General features: G+C 42.9%; 2 protein-coding genes across 5 annotated transcripts in view; one reads left to right on the top strand and one right to left on the bottom strand.

The window, feature by feature from the left end:
• Nucleotides 1-1,194: 1,194 nt before the first annotated feature.
• The window catches only part of LOC109962762 (wings apart-like protein homolog), a 24,276-nt gene continuing 557 nt past the window's right edge, over nucleotides 1,195-24,913 (bottom strand). The window contains exons 2-20 of the mRNA XM_020604757.1: nucleotides 23,812-24,311; nucleotides 19,576-20,314; nucleotides 18,186-18,556; nucleotides 16,465-16,589; nucleotides 11,883-11,978; nucleotides 11,539-11,709; nucleotides 11,279-11,415; nucleotides 11,010-11,121; nucleotides 9,441-9,710; nucleotides 8,749-8,860; nucleotides 8,546-8,643; nucleotides 8,251-8,327; nucleotides 5,508-5,644; nucleotides 5,191-5,306; nucleotides 4,890-5,063; nucleotides 3,561-3,777; nucleotides 3,379-3,467; nucleotides 2,799-2,894; nucleotides 1,195-2,113 (exon numbers count right to left, since the gene is read on the bottom strand). Of these exons, the coding sequence (XP_020460413.1) occupies nucleotides 2,048-2,113; nucleotides 2,799-2,894; nucleotides 3,379-3,467; nucleotides 3,561-3,777; nucleotides 4,890-5,063; nucleotides 5,191-5,306; nucleotides 5,508-5,644; nucleotides 8,251-8,327; nucleotides 8,546-8,643; nucleotides 8,749-8,860; nucleotides 9,441-9,710; nucleotides 11,010-11,121; nucleotides 11,279-11,415; nucleotides 11,539-11,709; nucleotides 11,883-11,978; nucleotides 16,465-16,589; nucleotides 18,186-18,556; nucleotides 19,576-20,314; nucleotides 23,812-24,289 (3,681 nt within the window). The 5' untranslated portion in view covers nucleotides 24,290-24,311 and the 3' untranslated portion in view covers nucleotides 1,195-2,047. The remainder of the gene's footprint in view (nucleotides 2,114-2,798; nucleotides 2,895-3,378; nucleotides 3,468-3,560; nucleotides 3,778-4,889; nucleotides 5,064-5,190; nucleotides 5,307-5,507; nucleotides 5,645-8,250; nucleotides 8,328-8,545; nucleotides 8,644-8,748; nucleotides 8,861-9,440; nucleotides 9,711-11,009; nucleotides 11,122-11,278; nucleotides 11,416-11,538; nucleotides 11,710-11,882; nucleotides 11,979-16,464; nucleotides 16,590-18,185; nucleotides 18,557-19,575; nucleotides 20,315-23,811; nucleotides 24,312-24,913) is intronic.
• plekha1b (pleckstrin homology domain containing, family A (phosphoinositide binding specific) member 1b) overlaps nucleotides 24,513-24,913 on the top strand; it is a 25,522-nt gene continuing 25,121 nt past the window's right edge. For 2 of the 4 annotated variants that reach the window (XR_002275311.1, XR_002275312.1), the window contains exon 1: nucleotides 24,516-24,827. Coding sequence is in view for 2 of the 4 variants with exons in the window: in XM_020604760.1 (XP_020460416.1) it covers nucleotides 24,819-24,827 (9 nt within the window). In the remaining 2 variants the exon portion in view is untranslated. Of the gene's footprint in view, nucleotides 24,828-24,913 lie in introns of all 4 variants that reach the window. The other 2 variants (XM_020604760.1, XM_020604758.1) reach the window with 2 other exon arrangements.

The raw sequence follows: 24,913 nt of genomic DNA, 5'->3' as shown, positions 1-24,913 counted from the left end.
TGGTTAAACTGCTGTTCAGTAATAATGTTTAAATGAGTTTTAAGCCATTAAAGGGGCACTCCACCACTTTTACATGGAGTTCAGTGTAGACAGGTCACTTCTATGGCTCTGTCATCAGGGTTGTCTCAGACTGGGCTCAAGGACGGTCTAATGAAAGACTCCATCCAACTGCATTATGGGAAATGTAGGATCAGTGCTTTGGCATTTTATCCATATAAGAACACATTAGAAAAAAGTCCCACTTTAAAGGCTTGTTAAAACAAATTAACTGGCTCTTTAACTGGCAACTGCCACATTATTGAAGAAGGCTATATTAACAATTTAACAGCTAAAAGCCATGTACAACTATAATACTGGTGGAGGAAAAACAGCCACAGAAATTGTTCTTGTATGGGCTGATAACCGACATATAAAGTTTCAAATTATAAAGAAGGAACCAGAAAGTGGCACCAATAAGTCAAAAGCATGAAACAGAAATCCCCAGCAAACCCTTTGACAAGTTGCTGCTGCAGATCGAGTTTGCACTTCAATCTCTATTTTCTTTCATTTGTCTCTTCTGCAAAATGTTTGGAACATCTGAAACACTGACTGATGGGCTCTGGAGTTCTGGACTGATGTTCAACAATCAAACAGGGAGACATCCACCAGAGAAGGGAAAACGCCAGGCAGAATTGTACAATTTACACATTTCTAACAGCTACTCTCACCTCTTGAGGTGACTGAAATGCATTCTGGGAGCAACAAGGTAGGCGAGGGAAATGAGAAATACTGCACTTCACAGAAACTCTCCTTCCTGCAAGTGCTGGACAGATTAGATCTGAAGGTGTCAGAAGGATCAGAGGAGGATTTTCCACAAGGTTTAACTACAAACTGTGAACAACTACATCTGAAGTCGTTCTGACTAGAAATAAGCATCGACCTGATCTCTGAGAGCCTCCGCTGCTGGTGGCTCTGTTCAACACCAGAGAGGAGGAGCTCGTCTTGACCTCTCAGCTGCCTCTGTGCTGTAATTGAAGGCTCTTGTCTGACTAACGTGCACACACAGGCACTAAATGAAAGGAGCTGAAGGAGGGCAGGTCCTGGTCTGGAGGGCTGGGGGCCCCACCGAGACACACAGCTCTGATGTCAAACGATAGGGCCACTGATTGTTTGAACGGAAAAGGTTTCTACTTCTGTGAGGGTGGGGGCTTTTTCAAAGTTTCCAGGTGACAGCGGCCTAAAAACAAATCTTGTGGAAACATTTACCAGCAATCCCACCTTAACGTACAAGCACCTGCAATTCAGGGTCTAAACTCTTGTCATTTCTGTGCTTTTTGGCCAGAAGAGATCAATACTGCTGATTTCTCTGCCTCAAACTGCCTCCTTCCAACAGACAAGAGGTCAAAGCAGCAGAAAGAGAAGGAAGAGGCTGCAGCTGGAGGGAAGTGTGATGGCCAGTTTGTTTTTTCTTTTTCAACAACTCGAGCTGTTCTGGCAGTTATCGGCTTCAGAGGCAGAGCAGAGGATGGAGTCTGCTATCGGGGCAGACTGTTGAAAATGGCAGCTTCACTCCAATGTCATCGATCGAGACTCAGTGCGGGAACTTTTCACAAGAGAGCGGGTCAGCAGGTGAGAGGAGAGTCGAACTGGGACTTTAAAAAGAATTTTTCAAACGCTGAAAACTGAAAGTTTATGAACAGAAGGGTGAAATAGTCTGGTCATCTTACAAATAAAATAAAACACTGACTTGGATTGTATCTTTAATAAAAGTAAAATAAAAAAAGTGATCATAGCTGATGGGAGTGGGGGCCATCGTGTCTCATGAAGTCAAAAATGTAAGGTCAGGTACAGTCATGTTGTTGGAGTCTCTAAGCTGAAGCCATAAAAACGGGGAAGTTCCTTTAACTGGAGGATGACGTGGATGTCTGGTCACAGCGTGAACTTAAAGGTGACGCTGTGTGTTTGTCTGGTGTGTTTGAACAGAGAAAAGGTCAGATGGGGATGAAGGAGATGGTCATGGTCTGTGTGTGTGTGTGTGTGTGTGTCTGTGTGTGAGACAGGCTTCTCTCTAGCAGTGCTCCAGATAGTCGATGATCCTGGAGATGGACTTCTGTCCTGTGGTGCCGACATCACACTGCACAGAGAGAGGACAGGTCAGTTACCACAAGCACACACACAAAACACTCTGCAAACAACAAGCCTGCTGCTCTCAACACTGTTACATGTTGCCTGTATTATTGATGATGTGTTGTGTAACAGTAAAACACTGACTCAGGTTTTGGCTTGAAGCACTGACTTGATATTTTGTGGAACATTACTTGATATTTTCTTAACAGTAATTGACTTAAGGTCATAAATTGATGTTTGATTTGTTTGTCTTACAAGGCTGACAAGTTTCGACTGCCCTACTCCCCCATCCCCCCTTCTTGTTGATAAAAACACTTATTTTGCACCAATTTTTTTAAATGACATTTCTGCTGATGGATGTGGTAACTGTCTCAGGTGTTTTGTGTTTCCACCAATCTCAGTCTTGACAGCGTGTTCACTTGTTAACAGTAATTTAAACTGAGAAATAATTTTGTTGAAGAGTCAGCCAGCTGCACAGAAAAAAATATGCATTTAAAAAACATCTTTTCAGAATTCCCTTTGAAAAGCGAATGAGAAGCTCCAAGACCGGGGGAGGCATTTAGCAGCTTCTTAAATCTCTGTTTCTTTATCCAAGCACTTAAAACAGTAGAAAACTAAAGTTATATTTTGTCACCCAGTCATTTACAAACAAAGGTGAGGATTTCTAAAGTATTCTTAGAGCTGCGACTCACAGTGAGGTTCATGAAGTTGAGGAACTTTTTCAGCATTTCTGTCATGATGGAGAAATCTCCTTTAGGCAGGTTCTCTCTCACAGTAGTCACATTCAACTGGTGGAGAGAGAGAGAGACGGCATTAAAATATAACGACATCACAACAAAATAAATCATCAGTCTGTGTTCACAGCTAAACCCTGATACTGTGTGGGAGCATACTGTCATGATGTGCATCGAATTTATGGCCTTAAACACGTCAGAGTATGATCTGATGAATATATGCATAGTGAATGTTACTGTAAATGTATGTTTATAGTGCCGTTTATGCAGACGGTTTTATGAAAGTCAACAATTTTTAGGTCGTTTTAAGACATTATGAACTTGATATAGAGTCTATATTTAAAAATGCGGCCGACATGTTTCAACCTCTCAAACAAGCCTGCACAAAAAATACCAAGTCACTTATCAACAGGGAAACCACAAAGATAAGGACAATGAACTTCAAAAGAAAAGCATTACTAGTTTACACAGAATCTACAAACAGCTGAGTAATTTTCAGGAAGTGTGTGTGTGAGTGTGTGTGTGTGTGTTCCCTCACCGGGCTCCCCTGACAGAGGCAGCCCAGCAGCAGTGCTGTGTAGGAGGCCACGATGCTGTCCTCCATGTGCTTCCCTGCATGCTGCAGAGCTGAGAGGAGGAAACATTCATCATTCACAGGTTGGTTTTCTCCAAAACAAACAACAACAACAACAACAACAAAAAAACTGTATCTGGATGTACCTTTGTTGAGGTCGAGCTCCTCTTCTTCCTCATCCTTCTTCTTACTGTCATCCTGTGTGTCAGAGTTGGTGTCGTTGTCGTTAGCAACCCACTGGATCTCCCCACCTGTCTCCTGCCACTCCCCGCTCTGGTCCAGCGCAGGCTTGGGTGCCTCCTTGATGAGGTCATCAGTCTGCGCCTCGGCCAGGACAGCAGCCTGCTCTCGCTGTAGGAAAAGCTAAGGAGGACGAGCAACAGAAACCCTGGTTAACAAAGTTACTGCAGTCACATATACGTTCACTGGTAAATTCTAGTCCAGCACACGCGTCCTGTACTTCAGTCAAAGCTGTCTGTGAGCTGCTCTCTAGCAAACAAGTGAGTTCTCACAAGATCACAGCTAATTAATTACAATCCCTTTAAATTTTGTTGTTCCAACTATACTTTAATGGCCTTCATCATTAAATTTGGGCCGACTTATTACTGGACTCCAAAAGCATTTCTGTGTTTTTATCTATTTCCATTGTGTTTAATGTACTGTAATCGACTTAATTTAATTTTCTATGTTATGTTGCTACACCATGAATTGCTTGTGTTTGAACGGTGCTTTGTTTTATTAAAACACAGCATCATTTTCTGTTGTGATCTTAAAACTCACCTCAGTAAACATGCCCGCTCTCGTTCATAAGTTCATGCTGAGGTGATTCTGTTACTCTGTATGTCATCACTTTGCTGTTTGCAGATTCTACTGTAAGTCAGCCAAATCTGATTTGATTCTTATGAAGCTTCAACAGTGCTCATGGGAAACTCAGTTTCCACAGCAACAAAAAGACTAAAACACAGATGAGATGAATTATATGCACAGAGGATAATAAGACTATTAATTTACAGTCTTATAATGTAGCGTAACCTCTGAACTTGACATGTAAAATCAAAACTATCTGCAATCAGGTACAGAGGCAATGTTACCATCTATAATAGGAACTTCCTACTCTCCATTAACTTCAGAAAATGGTGGATATGCGCATGAGCGATTTTGGCTTGTTTTTTTTATTGTCTTCATCCTGTTTTCAGTCGGCAAAAAACCAAACTGAGCCAATCACAACCCGTGTGCTTGGCAGTGGCACAGACAAGCCAGAGCGCAGCTGTGTCAACTGATTCAACCCTCTGTGATCATCTAGACTGTTACCGCTGACAAAGTGACATAGGGTTGATCTTACAGTATCTTCTTGCTCTCAGATAACTGGACAAGTACAACATATGGTTGTGCTTTATAAAGGTTACCTGTTAATTCACTAATACTCATGTTGGTCTGTGTTTTGCAGCTTGAAAACACTCCCAGTGGTTGTGTACCTGTACGAGTGCGGCGATGGCACTGAGTGGGCCAGTACTGGTGATGTCCTGGTGCTGAGGGTTGAGCAGGACGGTGGAGTCGCAGGGGCCCTGACCTCCCTCCATCTCCATCTCCATCAGACAGTACCTGTTCCTGGCACTGTACTCCACCAGGTTGATCAACAGACCCAGACCCTGAACACACACAGTCACAGTGAGTAATTAAATGTCAAGCCTGTCACTGATCAGGCAGTCATTTCAAATTCATACGTTATGAAGTGTCTGTCCTTTGACAACTGTCGACAGTTTGTGAGTTCCTCACCAGCACACGTATGTCGAACCTCTGCTCCTGGGGAAGATACTGAGGAACTTTGAGAACACAGTTTAGAGCCGTCACTATTAAATCCTCCTGTTCTCCTGTCTTCGTGCTGCCCCACTCTGCGTGCGTGCGCACACACACCACACACACACACACACACACGTAAACACAAGTACATGCCATTATCAAATACAATGCATGCAACAATTCAACAATCCACTCAGATGAATCAACTTTTCAGTCTCCAGTCTTCGTGTCCAGTGTCTAAACTTGTTTATGTGCCAACAATCAGCTGCAGCACAGTGTTTGTGTCTGCTAACCGTTGTCGTGTGTCAGGTTGAGCAGGACTCCTATAATGGCCCTCATGCAGTTCTCTACTGCTTTCCCAACCACAGCTCTGTCTGAGCTCTCCTCCGTGCTGTAACGCTGGATCATCTCCTCACACCTCCTCAGTGCCCTGAGAGGAAACAACGAGACGAGGAGAAAGGAGATAGGAAAGGGAGCAGATGGGGAGGGGGCAAGAAAATTGGAGAAAGGAAGACAGTTAAAAACAAGTATAAGGATAATCACCTTTATTGGCCAAGTATGTTACACACAAGGAATTTGTTTCCGGTACAGAACCGAGGCAGCCATCTGCGGCACCAACTCAACCAGTGGCTCTAAACATCGGGGGCAACTGGGGGGTTCAGTGTCTTGCCCAAGGACACTTTGACACATGGGATGCAGGCACCGAGATTCGACCCTCTGATTGGGAAACGACTGCTCTACCCACTGAACCACAGTCGCCCCAACATTCTGTATTAAAAGCCAACATGTCTCTATTGTGTTTAGATCAGAGATGCTTGTTGACAAGGTGAAAAACAAAATGGAGCTTTCAGAACAAACAGCAGTGGGGAAAAAGAAAGAACCTCACTGCTATTTATTTATGTATTCAGCCACAGAGTGCAGGAGGTTTTTGTCTTCATTCAACAGTTTTCCTGTGGATTCACTTACTTTGTCTTATCATAGGTGAAGTAATAAGTGTATAGTCATGTGATCACCAACACAATCTAAACTCAGAACAATTTATCTGGATCTTGATGTGGTTCTCCTCTACTCTTCTCTACTCATCACAAAACAGAGCAGCAGTCAAAGGAAAGATGTGCCCACGAGGACACACGCCCGCCCAGCTGCAGCAGCTGAGGGGGTGAAGCAGGTCAGCAGCCTGATGTCAATAACTTGATTAAATCTAACGACAGTAGGACTGGACACAGAACAGAAACCGGAGGCTGAACACCAGGCCAGAGTGAGAGGAAGGGAAAAAAGAAAAGGAGTGTCAGTAGAAAATTAAATGTGGCCTATGGAGCACAACAACAAGTCTGCAGCGAGAGTTCAGACAAATTACACATATCTTGTTTTAATTTGGCATGGGATTTCCTTTTTAGGGACACAACCGTGCACAAAATCTCCAATGAAGCAACAGAATTTTATTCTTTCAGTGTTAAACTTCATGGGCTAAACTCACTGTTCAAGGAATCATGGACAAACCCATAAAAGTTTGTCCCAAGCAGCAACAAACCAGAAGAATCCTTCAAGTTATTATTAGTTCCTGCTTAGATACAGATGAGGGCAGTCAATACGCAATGAGACTTCTGTGTCTATGTGCGCGCTGCCTAATAGGGAGGTTTATTGAATTAGCCCTGCAGACAGCTGAAACACTCCGGGAGACAGAGGGTGAGTCTGGGTTGAAACAATAAGGGCAGCGTTTACAGGAACAAAGAAAGAATAGCAAAGAAAAAATGAAGTTCAGTAAAAGAGGAGGAAAAGGCATTAGAATAAGGAGGACAAAAGGAGTGACCGCTAGAGGAAGACCTGGAATCAGTTCAAGCAAAGATTACATGAATGCACAAACTGGGTGTTGTGTGGATATTAGGTGGCAGTGATCGCTCTCCCGCTCCCCCTGTGGTTCTGGGGGTTAATCAAGTTACCGGCGAGGACAGCTGAATGCTCACACCGAGGCCTGTGTCATCCACTCAAACAGCAGCTCTTTGTTGACCCATTCAGCCTTCACTCCCACCCCACCCTCACTGCAGACCTTCTGTAGGGGGCCAAAGGTCCGGTCACACACAGGGTGAACGAGGACGACTGAGAAGGGCAAATTAACTCAGCGCCAGGCTGTTTGACCGATACTGGATTCTGGAGGCTGATACGAATTTGAGATATTTTACTTGTTAACATCTTAAAATCTGGCTATTACAGAACTTTTACAGTTGAGTAATAAAGTTTATGGTGGATGGGGATGTTTATGTCTGAGACATCCACAGCCCAGCAACAAACACATTAGCCAAACTGATTAACACATAGTTTGTGGAATGTCGTAAAAATGTCTCATGTATACAGCAACTCAGATGAAGAACTAATGATTATTCTAAAAAACAATACAAGATAAATTCCATTTGAACACATTTCACTGTATCAGATCTGATTAAAATGCCTGAAACAGATGGCAAGAGACGAAAAAGAGAGGAGAACACAGTATCAAGTCATTTCTACTGTGTACTGAGATCGCTCTGTCTGTGGAAGTTGGTGCGAGGGGGGCGGGGTCACAGGCCATTGCTATGACTGACAGGATGTCACAACCAGGAAATTAAACTGCCAAACCATGATAATGACACACACACACACACACAATACCACCAGGCACCCCGAGTAAGACTGACAGACACAGTACACACATTTTTAGAGCTCCACTGTCTCTACAGTACAGTTATTAATCTCGGTCAATCTCGATTTCTGAAGGAAGAAATCCATTTGTCTGGACTTCAGCTGCTTCTGTCCAAATTTTACATTTGTCAGTTTTCATACAAACCAAATCAATGTATTAATGTCCCACAGAATCTTCTTAAAAAAGACGTTTCAACCATCGCGGTCAACAAAAACCCAGACATGGCAAGATGCAAGAGAAAAAAGCAAAAAAAAGAGAAAAAAGAAAACAAAAAAAAAAGATGGCGAGTAGGAAGGAAAGACGTGCAGACGCATGGCACCTGATAAAGGAGTCTGGACTGTGTATGTAAGTTGACTCACTTCGCAGAGGAGACGATGAGTGACGAGTCTTTGTAGGCGATCAAGTAACTCTGATTCTCCGGGTTGTGGACCGTCACCTGCACATACACAAACACACAGACAGAAAAAAACTCATACACAAGATACAACGTACATTGGTTGCATTTTAAAACTAATTTGAAGGGGAAAGTCATTGTTCTTAGATCCTGTTGGTCCCAATCAAACCTGATTCTTTTAGTTATACCCACTTGACAATATAAAGTTGGAGCTCACTGACATGAACTTAGCTTTCCCCTGAAGGCTGTGATGCACTTACACTCTCCAGCACCCGTAAACACCTCTCAGCTCCCCACAGAGAAGAACCCAGCTTCTCCTTCTCATCCTCCTGGTTTAGGTTGTCAACACACTCCTTCACTGTGAAAGCAGAAACAAAAAACAGGAAGTCACAATCGGTGACCAGATGCACCATCAGTGTTTTCAGTTACTGAGTCGGTACAGTTCCTTTATAATATCTTGAACCTTTATCCACTATGTGGTCCAGTCCTCCCAGCAGCCGCAGCTCCTCTTTGAACCAGTCTCCTGCTCGCTTTGAAGTCAGGGACAGTAACGTCTCCATTGCTAAATGACCCGTCTACAGGGAGAGAGGAGGGATATAAGCTTAAAATCTGTGATTAAAAATCTCAGGCTGTGATGTTTCATACACTGACATTTCTGCCTAATGTACTGTGATCGTTGTTATGACACAGCTGCAGTGCAGCGTTTCCTCTGGCTGCACAGCTGGTTTCTGTGGTTTCTCTGATGGGTTTCTGCTTTTGCAAGTATAAAATGGTGACTGTAGAAAGACACCTCCTCTATTTGATTCCTAGGGACTGACACTAAAACCTGCTATTTACTGTGGATGTTTAGATCACAAAAGAAATCTCCAGTGGAGCATCTAGAAATATGTTGACATGTGGGTGGCTGTGAGTCACACTGACTGAAGAGCTGCTAAAAGAATATCATTAGTCAGAGGTTTCAGTGGAGAGGTGTAAGAGTCTTAATGCTATTTCAAGGCTTTTCTGCCTCAACAACAACAACCCAGAACTGTCGGAGACATGATCACATGGAATGATATATAAATTAAACAAAGCAGGCACGATGAATATTCACACAGAACTAAAACCCAGCAGTCAGTGTTAATAAACACAGGAGCGCTTGTCAGTTTTCTGTACCGTTATGTTCTGCAGGTCCAGGTGCTTGTTGTGCACAGTGTCACAGAGCTTCCTGATCTTCTCCTTCATCTTGGCGATTTCCCTGGCACTGAACTGAGGGGTGGAGTCTGTGGTGGAGTCTGTGGTGGAGTCTGTCCCGCCCCCGCCCCCTTGGTCCTGGTCCAGCTCCAGCAGCCGTATCATCAGGTCCAGACAGGACCGGTCCAAATCCATGTTCAACCGGTCTCTACTCAGGATGTACATCAGAGAGGCTGTACACAGAGCCAGGTTCTGCAGAGAGGGCGAAAGAATGAATTATTCAGAATAAAATCAGTCCCAAGCAAACCAATCTCCCTCAGGCTGAATACTGCATATTCACTTTCACAAGTGTCTATTTAAAAAGGTTTGAATTTCCATAATACTGTCACTTAATTTAACTTAACATTTCCTCCCCTCCTAGTGCAGAGCAGTTTCTCCCACTGTGTATTACAGCTCATTCATTCACAACATTAACACCGAGGCTCCTGCACTGAACTGAGCTCAGCTGCAGGCCAATTAATCTGACTCCTTAACTGATTTCCTCAAACATCCTGACCTCATGCAGCATATTAAAAAACTGTCAAAGGGAATTTTTAGGCTATTTAATAATTGACAAGTGGGATGGCATTCAGGCTTATAAATGAAGGAGTAACTACATGACAGTAGTGATTATTAATTTAGGTAAAATATATTTAATATTCACATTGGTAATGTTCTGGTTCTCAATTCATTTTTGCAATGGAGCAGAGCGAACTGCTGGCGTCTTTGATTCATGTTGGTCCTCAGGCTGCATTCAGACCGAGTTTCATAGGTGTTAAAAAAGCAGACATCCCCATTCATTTCATTGGGAACTACATTCACTGCTGCTGGCACTGGCTCTGCAGGGGGCTCGGCCAAAAGCACACAGCCCCGTTCGGCAAAGACGTTTGATCTGGATCAGCTTGTTCCACCATGCGTGGTGACATCATCCGACAGGACACTGTGTTGACTAATCACATAATGAGGCACGGTCAGAACGTGCACACCCACGGGGAGACGGCTCTGATGCCATGAGCATTACCTGATATTCACTCTCAAATATGGCCAGTTACAAACACAGCGTAACACCACAGTGTGTTTTTGTTAGTTGCTGGAAGTTAAACAGTGTTTTTCAGTCTATCCATGCAACACACTGTTGGTACAAATTGGTGCTCGTGTACATGAACATGGGCTAGAAACGTATGAGGACAACAATATCAACTCGTCACAAGGTGGCTGTATCGTATACAGCATAATGAGAGGTGCTGGAATTCTCCAACTTGTTCTGTTTACATGTTTACTCTTGATAAGCGTTTCTAGTTTGTAGTTCTTTTCTTTATCTATGTCTGTTACCTTCTGAGAAGCTCAAGGACACTAGTCCTCAGTTCTTTTAGCTTCTGGTATTGAAGCACCATTAAGGCACCTCACCAAATATATAAAGCAGCTGTGCCTCCCTCTATATATGTGTGTGCATATATATAAAACACTGCAAGGGGTTGCTTTTCAAAGCACCCAGTCTGCATGCCTGCTTACCGGGTGTTGGGGAGCGTCGTTGAGGGTTTTGAAGACCTGGGCCACCTTCCCTCTGGCCCTGAGGTGCATCCTGAAGCTGGGCATGGAACAGCGCGTAGCCAGGCTGATGACACTGGAGAAACAACACACAGAGAAATACACTGCATCAGAAAATTGTGAAAAGAATATAGTGAAATTTATGTTTCGAGTACTTTAGGAAAGAAAAGTAAGCCAAGAGACCACAGCAGCAGAGCTGGGAAAGTGTGGTTCATCCCCGTGCAGGTTCTCACCTAAGGCATCGTGTGTTAAGAGGTTGTCCACTCTTCAAACCAGTAGCCAGATACTCAAAGTCATCAGTAAACTCCTGGTTCTCTCCAAACTCCACCACGTCATTGAAATGCTTCACATGCTGGACAACTGTATACAGCTGCAAACCACAAGGGGGTGGACAACTGAGTCGAACACATCCAAAAATACCTTAAAATTATTTGCAGCTTTACCAGGGAGCGGAGTTGTACACTTTCAGAACAAGGGAAAAGCTTTCGTGTACCTCTTTGTGCTCTTTACGGCATTTGAGTGCAGTGACAGTGTCCTGGTAAGGATCTGTGGGGACAGTGACACACTTGGTGACCTTGGGGGGAGGAGGAGGAGCCTTGAAAACTCCATCGTCCTTCTGAGCATCAGAGGGCTCCTTGCTGCTTCCTCCTGATGAGACTGCCGCCTGGAAAGATGAGTGTTCATGTTAAATGGGGGGACAAAAAAAACAAAATTATGTACTTCATGATATACAGTATAGAAGGGGCTGCATAGGGAGCCTCAATACTTTTTTGATGGCTACTTAAATCAAATTTGAGGTCAGACTTCTAACTCTGACAATGATGCATGTGTACTTACAGGAGCCGTCTGTGATCGTGAGTAGAAAGGTGGAGGGGGCTCCTCTTCACTCCCCAATGTCCAGTGTCTGGCATTATACACTGCTTTGGTGGGAGACTGTAACATAAACACACACAGCAGATGGATAAATGTACAAGTACAACAGAAAGTTTAAACTGGTAATGAAAAAATGAGAGTTTTACATGTTTCCTGCTGGATTCACTGAAATGTGACCTTTCTCCTTATACTTGTCTGCTATCAAAGCTTTGAGCCGACAAAAAAGGAGCGTATATTTGCAGTGACACCATTTATCACCAGCGTAATAAGGAAGCTAAGATGGTGGAAAACCTGGTGAGCCAAAAGGTTCGTTTCTCAGGAAATGAGTTGTCTTTAATATAGAACTCAGTATTTGAATAAATATGAAACACACGCGCCAAGAATGAGAATAGCACAGATGAAGAGCAACAGAAATTGGGGTGCACATAGAGGTAGAGGTGAAAGAAGAAAAAGGATGCACATTAAACTGGTGAGGGTCCGCCAGCACTGATCAAACAGCAGGAAACCCCCCCCCATCCAACCACCACCCACCCTCATCCTTGGCTCGTCTTCTGTCCTCTTCATATATTTTTGCCAGACCTGTGGTTGGTGGCTGCTGGGGCATTCATATTGAAAAACAAAAGAGAGAAAGAGGGAAGGACAGAGAGAGAACTGGTAGAGGGGAGGACTGTGGGAGGCTTCTGGGGGACTGCACTGCAGGCTTAATAAACTGAGACAAAAGGAGAGTTTGAGGATAAGCTTTACTGTGCTGGAAAATCAACACCAAATTAAAGCCTCCTACAGTAATCTGAATGCCACAGACAGACACATGCCCCACCTGCCCCGCCCACTCGCCGCTAAGCAACATGGAAGAGATCAGCGTGAGGGAGGAAGGAGGGCAAGCGTGGCTGTGTTCCTGCTGTGGCTCGGGAAAAACAAAAAGCAACAATGTTTTGGCATTGCAGGATGTGCAATAAAAGCAAACTGCCTTCTTGACAGCTGCAGTCGTCAGCACGAGCTTGGAAATGAGCAGTGAGATGACTTCAACCATTTCATTTTCTAATTATTAATCAGCTGCTTTTTCATAAACTGCTGAGTGAAAAAGAGCAGACATTTTCAGCCAGGAACAAGTCGGGCCTATCTTTGAAAAGTAGGTTATCACTTACAGTCAGTCCATAAAATAAGATTGTTAAGAAGCACTTGCATCTATAAAACCAGACACTTTGCATATCGTGCAGAGTATTAGTGAAAACAGTTCTATCATGTCTATCGTAGCTTAGGGAGTTTGCTAAAGTCTGAGGAAGTTCCCTGAAAACTGTGCTTTTCTACTTTCTTCAGAACAAAGTCAAGAAAAAAGTGGCACTTCACAGTCAAACACCACCACCTCACATATCCATCATTACTGATCAGTTAGTAATGTCCGGTCAGTAAGATGAGAGCCTGAACTGGCCAATAATCATTATATGCAAGTCAACAGAGCTTTCAAATTAACCAGGGAGGTGTTTCATTTCACATGAAGGACAGATGAATAAAACAAATGCATGTTTCCCTCTCTTTCATTAATAATACAACAGTGAAAAGAACCACACCGGAGACTTGGAGAGGCCCACTGATAAGGGTGTAGTAACTGCTTGTCCTATAAAATCTTCCCTCAAATAAATCTAACTCATCTACTAAATATAGATGAGTCCGTCTATGTGCTGTCATTACGGTAACATCTCATTTGTTCGAGCATACTGGATGCACAAACCTAGCAGCACTTCAACGCCACCAACTCTGCAAATGCACAGTTCACTGTAACCGAGACCGGTCACTTCCAGCGGATTTTGTTTTTATAATGAGCTTAGCTTGGCTTTGTTTGCAATTATGCTAATTGAAGATGGAGCCAGAATGCACAGTGTGGAGACACACAAAGTAGAACAGAACAAGGAGAGCGGAGGACAGGGTAGAGAGCATTATTCAGCGAGTTAAAGAGGAAGCGATGGAGACAGAGAGAACCCATTATGCAAGTGAGAGATAGGAAAGTAACGGGGAGAGCCAGGACATGAAACTAGAGAACAAGTGAGAAGGAGAGTACATTATTGTGTTCCTGTGGATGATGAGTATGCTGATACTCGTACTGCCTGATTGTAATGGGCACATGCAGAGGAATTATACTGACACTGCAAGGGCTTCTGACAGCACAGCCACAGAAGGCCAAACGCTGTTTGCTTGAGGCTACTTAAGAAGAAATGCTACATAAAGTGTTAATTGCTTTTTTCAATTTGAGTGGTTAAAACAGAAGCGATTGCATTTTCAAAACGACAGCATTTTTTGTCAGGTTGGCTGATAAACCGGACATAGTGCAGTTGCTGACTGATGAAAGGCGTTTGCACAAGGCATAATGAACTGTTAACTGACGCCGAGAACAAGCAACAAACTGTCAGTGTCATTATTAATGCTTCTGCTATCAGCTTCATTTATTCATTCACTTTAGGCAGCAAATTCAGTCTTAGTGTCAGAGCAGCCCTCGGCCTTATGTCACCTTACAATGAAATTATTCCAATGACTTCAACGCATTGAGGTGTACAAACTTTAAAGGCTGGAAATGGAGGCATTTGGTCAGTACTGAGAATCAACAGACATGAGATGAGATAGTCTGAGATGAAGCATCATAACTGGGCAGAGCAAAGGCTTTGTCACTGTGTAATGCATTCATGATCTATCTGTGAACATGGCGCTTGCAACAGATGAAGGGCTAACAGGCATAAAGTTCTCTGTGTCATTATTAGGACTTGGCAATAGACCCAGAAATCGACATCACAATTCATTGTCACATTTAGCTCAACAACAACTGTCTTTTTAAACACACACCCTTGCACGAGTCTCCATCCTCAGTGAAGTTCTCACTCTTTGCACTAAAAAAACAGCAATAATATTTCTATTGGCGTCTTTATTATGTAGCAGCAGTTTCAATAATTTGTAGGGTAAAACTGGAAAGCAGAGAAAATACGCGTCTCCTATGACATTATAAATAGACGTCCTGTCTACAGGTACGTACTAGACGTGTTAGACTGTTGTCTGACACATCCCTCTGTCAATACCCATGTGACTGACAAGGCTTCGTTATTCTGCATCAGGTCTTAAAGATCTGCACCAGAAACTTGACCTGTTATTTCTTTGGTGTTTATGCACCTATGACACATCAACTCCCTTGTGTGTCGCACACAAAAGGACACACCTGGTTTAGCTGTGACATGGGTCCTTTTGGCTGAATTAAGGAGGTAGGCTACAGATGACAGCCTTTCAGAAAAAATTATTTACAAAATTAACCAACAAGTCTTATATTAGGTTAGAAACTCAGTTTGATTCTATGAAAACCCTCTAAACAAACAGGCACTTATTTACCCATAATTGAATTTTCATCCTGAGGCAAACATCATTTGGAGAAAAATAAATAAATACTGTTACAAACTATAACATAACCACCGGAAGCAGACTCGTGTGTCTAAAGTACCATACTCCAGCTACTCCTGAACCCCTTCAACCAAACTAATTTAAATTCAGAAATTAGTCTGACAACTATAATCATGCATCACTTTTCCCAACAAAGTTAAAATGCTGTAAACTAAAAAGGACATGCTGAACAAGCAGCTGTGAGGAAAAGAGGCTTTGCAGAGCTTGTTAAAGGCAAATTTAGCAAGGTACACAAACTCTACAGAGTCTAATTAACAACTCTCCTCCAGCATAACAAAAGTACAATAAAATGATCTGTTCCGTTTCCCAATTGATGAAAGGTTTTACCTGTAGGAGAGTTTCATACAGCACCTATATATAGTCACAAATATGAAATGCTGACACTTAAGGCGTGAATGTTAACAGCTACCGATTCATGACATTGCTCCATCTCTACTATAAAAAAGGGCTCTTACGAAACACAAGGCTCTTATAAAATCAATAGAGTGTGATACCCAGTCAGCTCGGTCCGAGAGCGACAGGCCATTAGAATGCAGATAAATGAAACAGAAGCAGTTTAGAGATGACTCAAGCCTTCACTCGATCTCATCCGACTGAATAAACCAGAGCCAGACTCCTCTGCTCTGCTCCCCCCACACCCACACACACAAAGTGAGTCATACGGGGTGTAGGTGGACAGTGTCATCCTCAAAGGTACATGTAGTTCTTTTTCAAATGTAACAAGGTTTTACAATTTGAGACTAAAATATTTCACCCGAGTGATTCACATGCACAAGAACTCAAACGTGGTCTATACTAAGAATGTTCCTACTTAGTTTATTTTTGAAAAGTCAAATGCAGCTGATTTTGAGGCTCATGCTTCGATGGGATGATGCCAGAGCTTAAGTTTGAAGTTTTAACCAAATTTAGTCAAGGAATTTGGTTCATTCATAGGGGACATTTCCTGCTGTTCATACTGTTTTGTAAAGGTGCAATTTGTTTCATATTTCTGTGGTTGATGACAGAGCAGAGGTGACCACCACAAACACCATCTAACACTGAAGAGATTAACGCCTTCATCAAGTGTTACTCTTACAGCCATAAATAAATGGAAGCTAGCGGGGTGTCTGACCTTCTTGTGTGCACTGAAGATCCTTCGCAGGGTGTCTGGGTTCTTCTCAGCTGGTTTGCCCTGAGGCGGCCTCCTCAGAGCCCCGGTGACCACCCTGAGGCCCTCCTCTGAGAAGTCCAGGACTTCTGCAGACAAAAGACAGTCGCCATTAGAGAGATTAAAATCAAAGCAAAGACTGTGTCTCTATCAAGTTGTACTGCTATTTTTCTTTCAAAGGTTTAATTCTGGCCATTACAGACATTCATTCACAACAGCTGATATAATCTGTCTCCAATGATAATTGTCATTTAAACCAGTGACAGTGTTGGCCTGCACCAGCTATAAAAGATGAGTCTGCTCATGTTACCCCAGTGTTCTGTACATTCCTGTCTACTAATTAAAAAATTTAAAAAAGAAACTGAATATGAGATCTGTTTGCAGGTCAGATGCCAATGAATCCAGGTAGTCTGGATATGGTTTCAAACGCAGTCTTGATATCAAAAATAAAAACAGTTATCTAAACCTAATGCTCACTGCCATACATGTGTTACGGTTTGTATTGTACTCTCCACTTCTGACTGCCAATCCTCCACACATGACCGTAAGCTCCTTAAGGAACTAATATCATTTCCTATTCAGTTATTATGGTTGCAACAGTATGAGGTTTTCACGGTATGATAACCATCTCAGAAAATGTTATGGCTTCACGGTAATGTGGTGTACAGAATCAAACTGTTACTATTATTATCAGCGACGAGCCCCAAAGGAATGAAAACAGAAGGTGTTTTTTTATAGCAAGTAACTGTGCCAGTTGATTGAGCTGGACTGCAGCACTAGATTGACCCTGACGAATAAACTGTTATAAACATATAACTAAAGCATATAACTAAAGCCTGTTGGCACCAGGAGCAGAAGAAGTATTTCCATCCTTTATTTAAGTAAAAGTAGCTTGACTGGTTTGTAAAACCAATGCTGTCACAATGTTCTAAACGATCATAAAATAGGCTTTATGTTTATTGTAGGTGTGTGACAGCACAGTCAGACTGATCCTGCCTGTACCCTAACCCCTCACACACACACACACACACACACACACACACACTCACTTATGTGAACCGGTAAAATCTAGGTGTGTGTTTCTGGCCTCAGATCAGGATCAGTGAGTCCTTTTGTAAGTCAGAGACTGACTGACATTTATACACTCATGCTTTATCGCTTGGGATTAAAGTTATAAATGGTACTTTGACCTGTACGGAGAATTGGTGTTCTCGAAGGTGTTCCTTTTTGAGATATCCGATGTAATCCTGTGCTGCTGATTTTCATTTCTTTTTCGCTGGATGGAGTTTGGCGAGTTTTTCCCTGAGCATGCTGCCTGTCTGACAGGCAGTCAGGGAAGACAGGTGCACACACAGTGCTTTTTTTTTTAACTTCAATACCAGTAATAAGCAAATGTGCATAGTATGATAACCATCAATTTTCAGACCATGGTATACTGTGAAAGTGGTCTACCTCTGCAACCCTAGTTCTTATCATTATTTGAATCACCCTATGAGCAGCTGAACACAAACTCCTTAGAGTGGAAGTCATCTCCTGTCTTCAAAACAGCAGGAGATGAGTGCTACAGCAGACCTGCATGACACAATGTCATTTACTCAGACGTAACCAAACCCTCCCTGGAGCCTGCTCCCTGGTTCTTACATTAGCCATGAATGCTTATCCATAAAACTAATGTGTGCTTTAACCTGCTCGTATCCGGCTCTCCTGCCTCTCAGAGTTCTTCTTTTTCTCCTTAGGTTTCTCTCTTTCCCGACTTTCCACACTCTCAAATGGCTCCAACAGGTCATCAGCCAGTGTTTCTTCCACGGTAACCACTGGGGGCGCCTTGGCAACAGCGGCCTTCTCGGCCCTCCTCCTCTCGTTAGAATTGCTGCTGTTGTCGTCGTCAGCGCCTTCACTGTCGCTCATGTCGTCAAAGCCAAAGTATTTGATTTTGTAGCTGGATCTGCCGTCTGCACTGTCACCACTGTTCTCCTCCTGGTGGGCGTCTGCGTCTTCAAAACCAAACTGGTCCAGCTTCCTGTCCTTCTTTGACTTAGTCTGGGTCTGCCTGAACCTGAGGGCAAGAACACCAAGAAAAACTCTGCTCACTTCCTGCTATTAAGAAGGAAAAAAAACAAAAACAAGTCAGACTTTATGAATTTTAACCGCTAACAGAATTTAATTTTCTCCTAAAAATGTGCTCTCAGCTGCCTTCCTAGAGTGACTGTTTATACCTGAGTTGGTTTCTAACCTCAGGCTTCAGTAAACTGCCAGATTTTAATTAATACTTTCAAAAGGCTCTTTCCTGGTGGGGAAAACTAATCTACCAATTTCAGCTCAGTTAATCAAGGCAAACTGAATTAAAAATGTTGTTTCTTGCAGCATTTCAAAAATTGCGAAGTTCTTACGAATGTGTCACTTCCACCCGTGGCTTTGGCAGCTGCACCCAAACAAAACTAAAGTGCATTTATTGTCCAGCAAGTGTAAGAAGAAGATATATTACAGTGGAGGGAATATGCATGAAGGTGTGAGCACTGAAGTGGGAGCAAAATGAAACGCTGCTTTAACGTGGGGTTTCGTGCTGTGGGGTAAAAATACAAAAAAGAAAATGTGACAAATGAAAAGATAAACCAGGGTTTTCACATGTGATAACAGCCTGCGTCTGATACGAATAATATTTGTGCCATTTGCTTAAATAATTTTACTCTTTCCATCTAGTTTCTCAACTCAACAATTCAGAAAGAAGATGAGAAGTTCTGAAAATCTGACCTCAGACAGCATGAACCCTAAAATGTCTTTTGTAGGGCTTCCATGAAAGTCAATTAGTCAAATCATTAATTGCAAAAATGTATAAATTCAATTATATGTTTGTTACCGAGATCATAGTTAAAGGTGGTGTTGTACTGGACTACATTACATTCAGAGGTGTTCCTAATATTCTGACTCTCTCATGTATGTAGCTAGCTGAGGGCAAAACTATAGACACACCTCTAAATATAATGTATAATATCTCAAGCATGTGGAAACAGTTTCCCAGTGACCCCACAAAGCCCGTCAGACACGGCCCAGCCTGGCTTCCCTGTGTTGTCCTACCTGGTGCTCTGTTGTTCCATCTTCTTCCGCTGCCATCCCGCCTCTCCCAGTTCTGCCGTACTGCCAGAACCTGCAGTATTACTACCACCACTAGAGGGTGCTACATCACTGCTAAACTCCTCCACCCCATGGTCTTGGATTGTGACGTTACACATTGACATTGAAGAGGGATGCAGCACTGTGTAGTCTCTTGCCCTTCCCCGCCCCCCTCCACCACCTGCTGCCTTATTACTGCTGTCAGTAGAGGATTTGGGAATATCCACACCAAAAACAGTGCTGGAGTCCAACGCTTTGTCAGAGCCCAGTTTGTTAGGCCTCCTGTAAGTCCGACAGTTAGAGTTCCTTACAAGCGATGAAGAGGAAGATGTGTGGGAGTAGTCTGACATCTCGAGAAGTAAGTCAGAGTCGCCCCCTAGGTCCTTGCTATCACTGAGCCTTTGCAGCTGTAGGGAAGAGGGGGGCTTCTCATGCCGGGTCTGGCCCAGGTCACAGCTGCCTACAGTAACACCTGTTGAAGCCCAAGAGAGCGTGGGGGCAGGGTTGCGGGGCTCCTGGCTGGGTGAGGGCGGACGGAAGCCCATGATAGCATCCCATGAGTCATAAGTGGACTCTGCCTTAGACCCTGTCTTCAGGGTGATGGTCTGTGCCAGGGGCTTCTTGTCACTCTCAGAAGCATTTTGGTACCAAGAGTAGCTGTGGTGGTTTTCTGATGACAGTGAGGAGCTCTGCTGGGACTTTCCTGTGGAAAGACAGGCTCAGAATCAGTACTGACAAATACCATAAACTGACATTAATGTTTGTACATTTAACTTCACACTCTCTAAGATCTCATTTCTTGTAAAAAAAAAAAAAGCAACATTACAGCCATGCTGACCTTCCTAAGATCCCTGAATTGGAATTTAGGTTGTCACATGGGATCTCAAAGCATCCAGCAGTCAGAGAGATTCCAGAGTGATACCTCCAACTTACCTTTTTGTCTTGTCCAATCAAAAGTGAAAACTCAAAGGTATTCAGTTACTGACATTAAAGTGACATTCTCATTTGAGAAACAGGAACCAAAGGATTTATCAAACAACAACTAGTTGATTGATTGATCACTAATGTCAGCAATTACTTATTGGCCAATACTGTATTCTCTGAACTTGACCAACTGTGATAGCAACTGGTCTGAACTAAAGGGCTGATCATTTCATAATTAAGAAGTAGAAAAGGCATTTTTAAAAACTAGCTAAATAGTGCTGAGCTGTATCTAGTACGTCAGTGAAATAACACTGTGCTGCAGTTTGGCTTTAAGAGCTGCTCTGCAGAAAGACAAATATTGATTGCATCATTTCAAAAAGCACCTTTACACACTGAAAACAGGTCACACGCACACACAGCTGCAAACATCTAACTGCTAACTCTCATCTGCCAGCTGGCATATGTCTTCAAGAAAATCAAAAGGGTCTGGCCCCACCTGCCAGGACAACAGGCCCTCTCTGGTTATTAGCACCCCTGGCCAGCTTTGCCTGCAGATACCCATCGGCTGACAATACTGGCTTGTCACTCGGAGCAAACACAGGAAATTGCTCCACAGTGCAACATCAAAGGGTAACTGTGTCTGCTTCGTACAGGAGCTGTGGTTTTTTTATTCAAGGCTGGGTTGTCTGAGCATAAGTGCAGCAACGCTAGAAACTGGGCCATTTCACTACTTCACTCTCTTCAAACCTTATTTAACAAACAAGTATCAGCAGCCATAAAACAATGGGCTTTTAGCCGAATTCTCTTATTAACATACTCTAGGTACAGGCATACAGCAATTCACTGACGTGGTAAATATAAGACCCATTGGTCCTATTGGTCTCAACATCCAACTTTCTCTACTCTACTCATTTGTTATCTGGTCTCAGGTTTGCATCCACCTGAGCTTTTTACAAAAATAGCTGTGGTAGGAATTTAAAGTCTCAGACACTGAATCCTGATCAACTGTTGTACTACATGTCGAGGTTTTAGCGACAGCAGAAAGAGGTTTTCAAGTCCTGCTCACGGACACGCAGGCTGCAACGAGCTTCAACGGGCCTTCCTTGGAGAATCAGTCTGATCCTTAATATACTCCATATCAGCCACAGACAGCAGGGGGAAACCCTGACAGACATGAGCAGATAACACAATTTACCCCACCCAGACACTGGAGGAATAATTTGGGCTTAGCTCTGCCAAACTGATTTCTCAACAGCTACAGACCTGTCTGTAAAAAGAGGTCACAGGATGGATTTTTGGAGTGTCCCATTTGCACTTGCACATAGAAATATCATGTCCTAATGAAAGAAATATAAGCTCTTATTTTAAGAAAATCTTAAAATTTTAAGAAATCAAAAAGCCCAAGACTGTTTGTTTAATAATGTGCCATGTCATGTTGATACTATTAAAAATGTGCCTGTGGCTGATTTCCTTCCACTTTTTCAGCAGATGGCAGCATCCTGGATGACACAAGGAGCCTGTCCACAAGAAAACTAGCCACCACTCACTAAAAGACGATTCAAGTGATTTGAAGCCATTTGTTAATCCAATCCATACTGACCGTATTCAAACAATTCAATAAACAAACCTTTCTGTATTGTGAATTACTCCACAGCGTATGGCTGCTGTGTCAATGTAAATGGGCAGATAAAAAGAAATGACTGGAGCAGTGACACCTCAGTAACCTGCAGAGATGATAGCTTGGTGTGTGGCATTGAAAACAAAATGGAGCTTGATGTCAGTGTCTGTCACAGCTCCTGTGTGTAAGCATGTCAGAAAAGACTGAGTCTGCAAAAAACCTGCACATAAAAAAAAAGGAGTACAGGGGTGAACAAACTGAACACTACCAAGAACAAAACACCAGTAAGGCTGATCTCTGTTAAATGACTCAGGAAGACCCGCCCACTTCACTGGCTGCCAACTATCATACATCAACATGGTCTTTGCTGAGCAGACAACCATAACGTCCCATGGTTACAGCTAACAGCATTGTTCATAATCAGCCCCACAGTACTTCCTTAAAAATTGATTAGCCAAATAAATATCAAAAGTAACAACAAATGGCAACTGACATGAGCCCAGAGTCCCGTCCTTAACACCGACACATGCTTTCCATAAGCTGATGTGTACACTGTCCCTGGGTGACTGAGTGTAAAGTCTCTCAGAGTTGAATCTGATAAACTAAGCAGACAACTGGGTGACTTAGCTGAGTAAAGCAAACGCTGCCTTTCAATCATCTTGAATACAATTCTGAATCTTAAATTCTACTGGTGCGCTTCATTAAAAGAGATTTTGGTCAAGGACTCCGTCATAGTTACTGAGCCAACATCGTCAGCAGATAAGACAACAGTGTTTCAGCTAAACTTCAGTGTTGCACTCGCTTCTCCTCAATATGTCTCAGTGTCCTAACACTGTGCAACCACCACTCTGAGCCGAGGTGATCACTCAGGCAGAGCTTGTTGTTGGATTCAGTTCGGACGGCTCACCGTGCTAGCAGGTGGCCAGCAGCAGTCACGGAAGGCTGAGGGCCAGTGAAGCTGAAAGCACCGTACTGACAGTGCCGGCTATGAGAGGACAAACAAGACAACAAATGAAATGACTGAAATCTGAATCTGAAGCTTCTGTAATAAAATAATTATGGAAACCAGCAGCAATTGTTTTGTGCCAAAATTAAAGTGTGTGGTTAACATACTCCTGAAGATATCTCCAGGGTGAGTTATATCTGTCAGCCTGTTTGTTTTCAGTTACTCTCGACTGAAAATCAGGACTTGTGATGTGCTAATCCTGGTCAGATGTTCTTCCATTTTAACAGATAAAAAACAGAAGCTAAACCTTTTATAGCTGACAGAAACCATTTTACTGTCATCATTGTATCAAAGAAATTCAAAATCAGCCTAAGGGATTGTTAAAACATCACCGTTGTCCATTCAGGGACAGGCAATGCAACCGAACTGTTTCATGTTTCATTCTGATGTCATTACAAAATAAAAAGTTATTAGAACAAAAAAAATTTAAAGTGAATATAAGAGTTTTACTGTCAGCAGTATTAAATTAATACCACTGCTGATATCACCACTTTAAAGTCTGGTAAACTATTATTGGCATCTATTATTATTTTGACATTTTACAGACTTAACAATAAACTAATCAACAGATTAATCAGTAACAACTGCTGTTAGCACAGATGCAGTCCCAATCCAAATCCCCCAGGCTTAAAGGTCTGAAACTTGGTTTTACCTAGGGTAGCACTGCTGCTGTTGAAGAACCATGCTGTGTCCTCCATCACACTGGGCTGGCTCCTGTCATGCCATGACACCTCCTGAGTGGATGCCAAGATGTGGGATGACTCCTGGAGATTTGACCTGCTCCCCGTGTCCAAAGAAGCACCCGGTCTTTCTGCCTGAGGAGGCTCTGCTGAGGCCGGCTTGGCGGGGGATGACTTGCTGCTGCTCCGAGATGACACCGGCTTGGATTCCTCATCACTGTCAAAGCCAAATGGATCCTCTGAGCCATCACCACACAGACGGGGCCTTTTATACACCTCCAGGACAGAGTCACTCTTGGGAGCGCCAACACGCTTCGAAACCTTGGCCTTGTAGGTAGTGGCACCCCATTTGGTACTGAGGGTGCCTCTCTTGGTGGACAGAACTTCATCAAACTTGGACGAGCCCTCTCCTCCCTTGCGGCTGTAGGTTTTACCAAATCTGGATGTCATTGTTGCATCTGGGTCATATTCTCTAAGACAAGGAGACGAAGGAGCAGAACCATTTAGGAGTGGATGACAACATATTTCATTGATAATGGATGTGACTGCCCCACACAAACCATTTTTTTTTTTTACAGTTTTAGTCAAGTACCCTAGATTTATTTTTGTTTTGTTTACAAATTGAACAGCATTAGTCAGTGCCTGACATGTCCACTTATGAAACGATTAAATACAAACAGAGCCATGGCAATAATAAATAACATTCACATAAGATCGGGCTTCTAAAATTTTTGTTTGCAAGTAAAGCGTAAAATCGGTTAATTTAACTATTGTTTTAAGGTACTTTAATTAACAATATTATTAATATATGCATGCGTAGCTGGATGCTAGAATTACTAGTTAACAGCTCGTACTTCTCAGCCAGCTGGTTTGACAAAACACGGCTAACGTTAGCTTGCTAGCGAGTTAATATGCTAACTTGCTGCTATCGGTGCAATTAGGATGCCAGCAGAAGAATTAATGGAACCACAACAAAACAATGGTAGAGGTAAGAAATCCAGAGCGTATAACTGTGTTTTTCTGTGGCGACATATGTATTATGTAAAAATATATCACGTACCAAACTATTAACGT

This window comes from Monopterus albus, unplaced genomic scaffold, assembly GCF_001952655.1.
Source record: "Monopterus albus unplaced genomic scaffold, M_albus_1.0 scaffold67.1, whole genome shotgun sequence".
NCBI lineage: Eukaryota > Metazoa > Chordata > Actinopteri > Synbranchiformes > Synbranchidae > Monopterus > Monopterus albus.
This window is presented reverse-complemented; position numbering and strand designations above follow the sequence as displayed.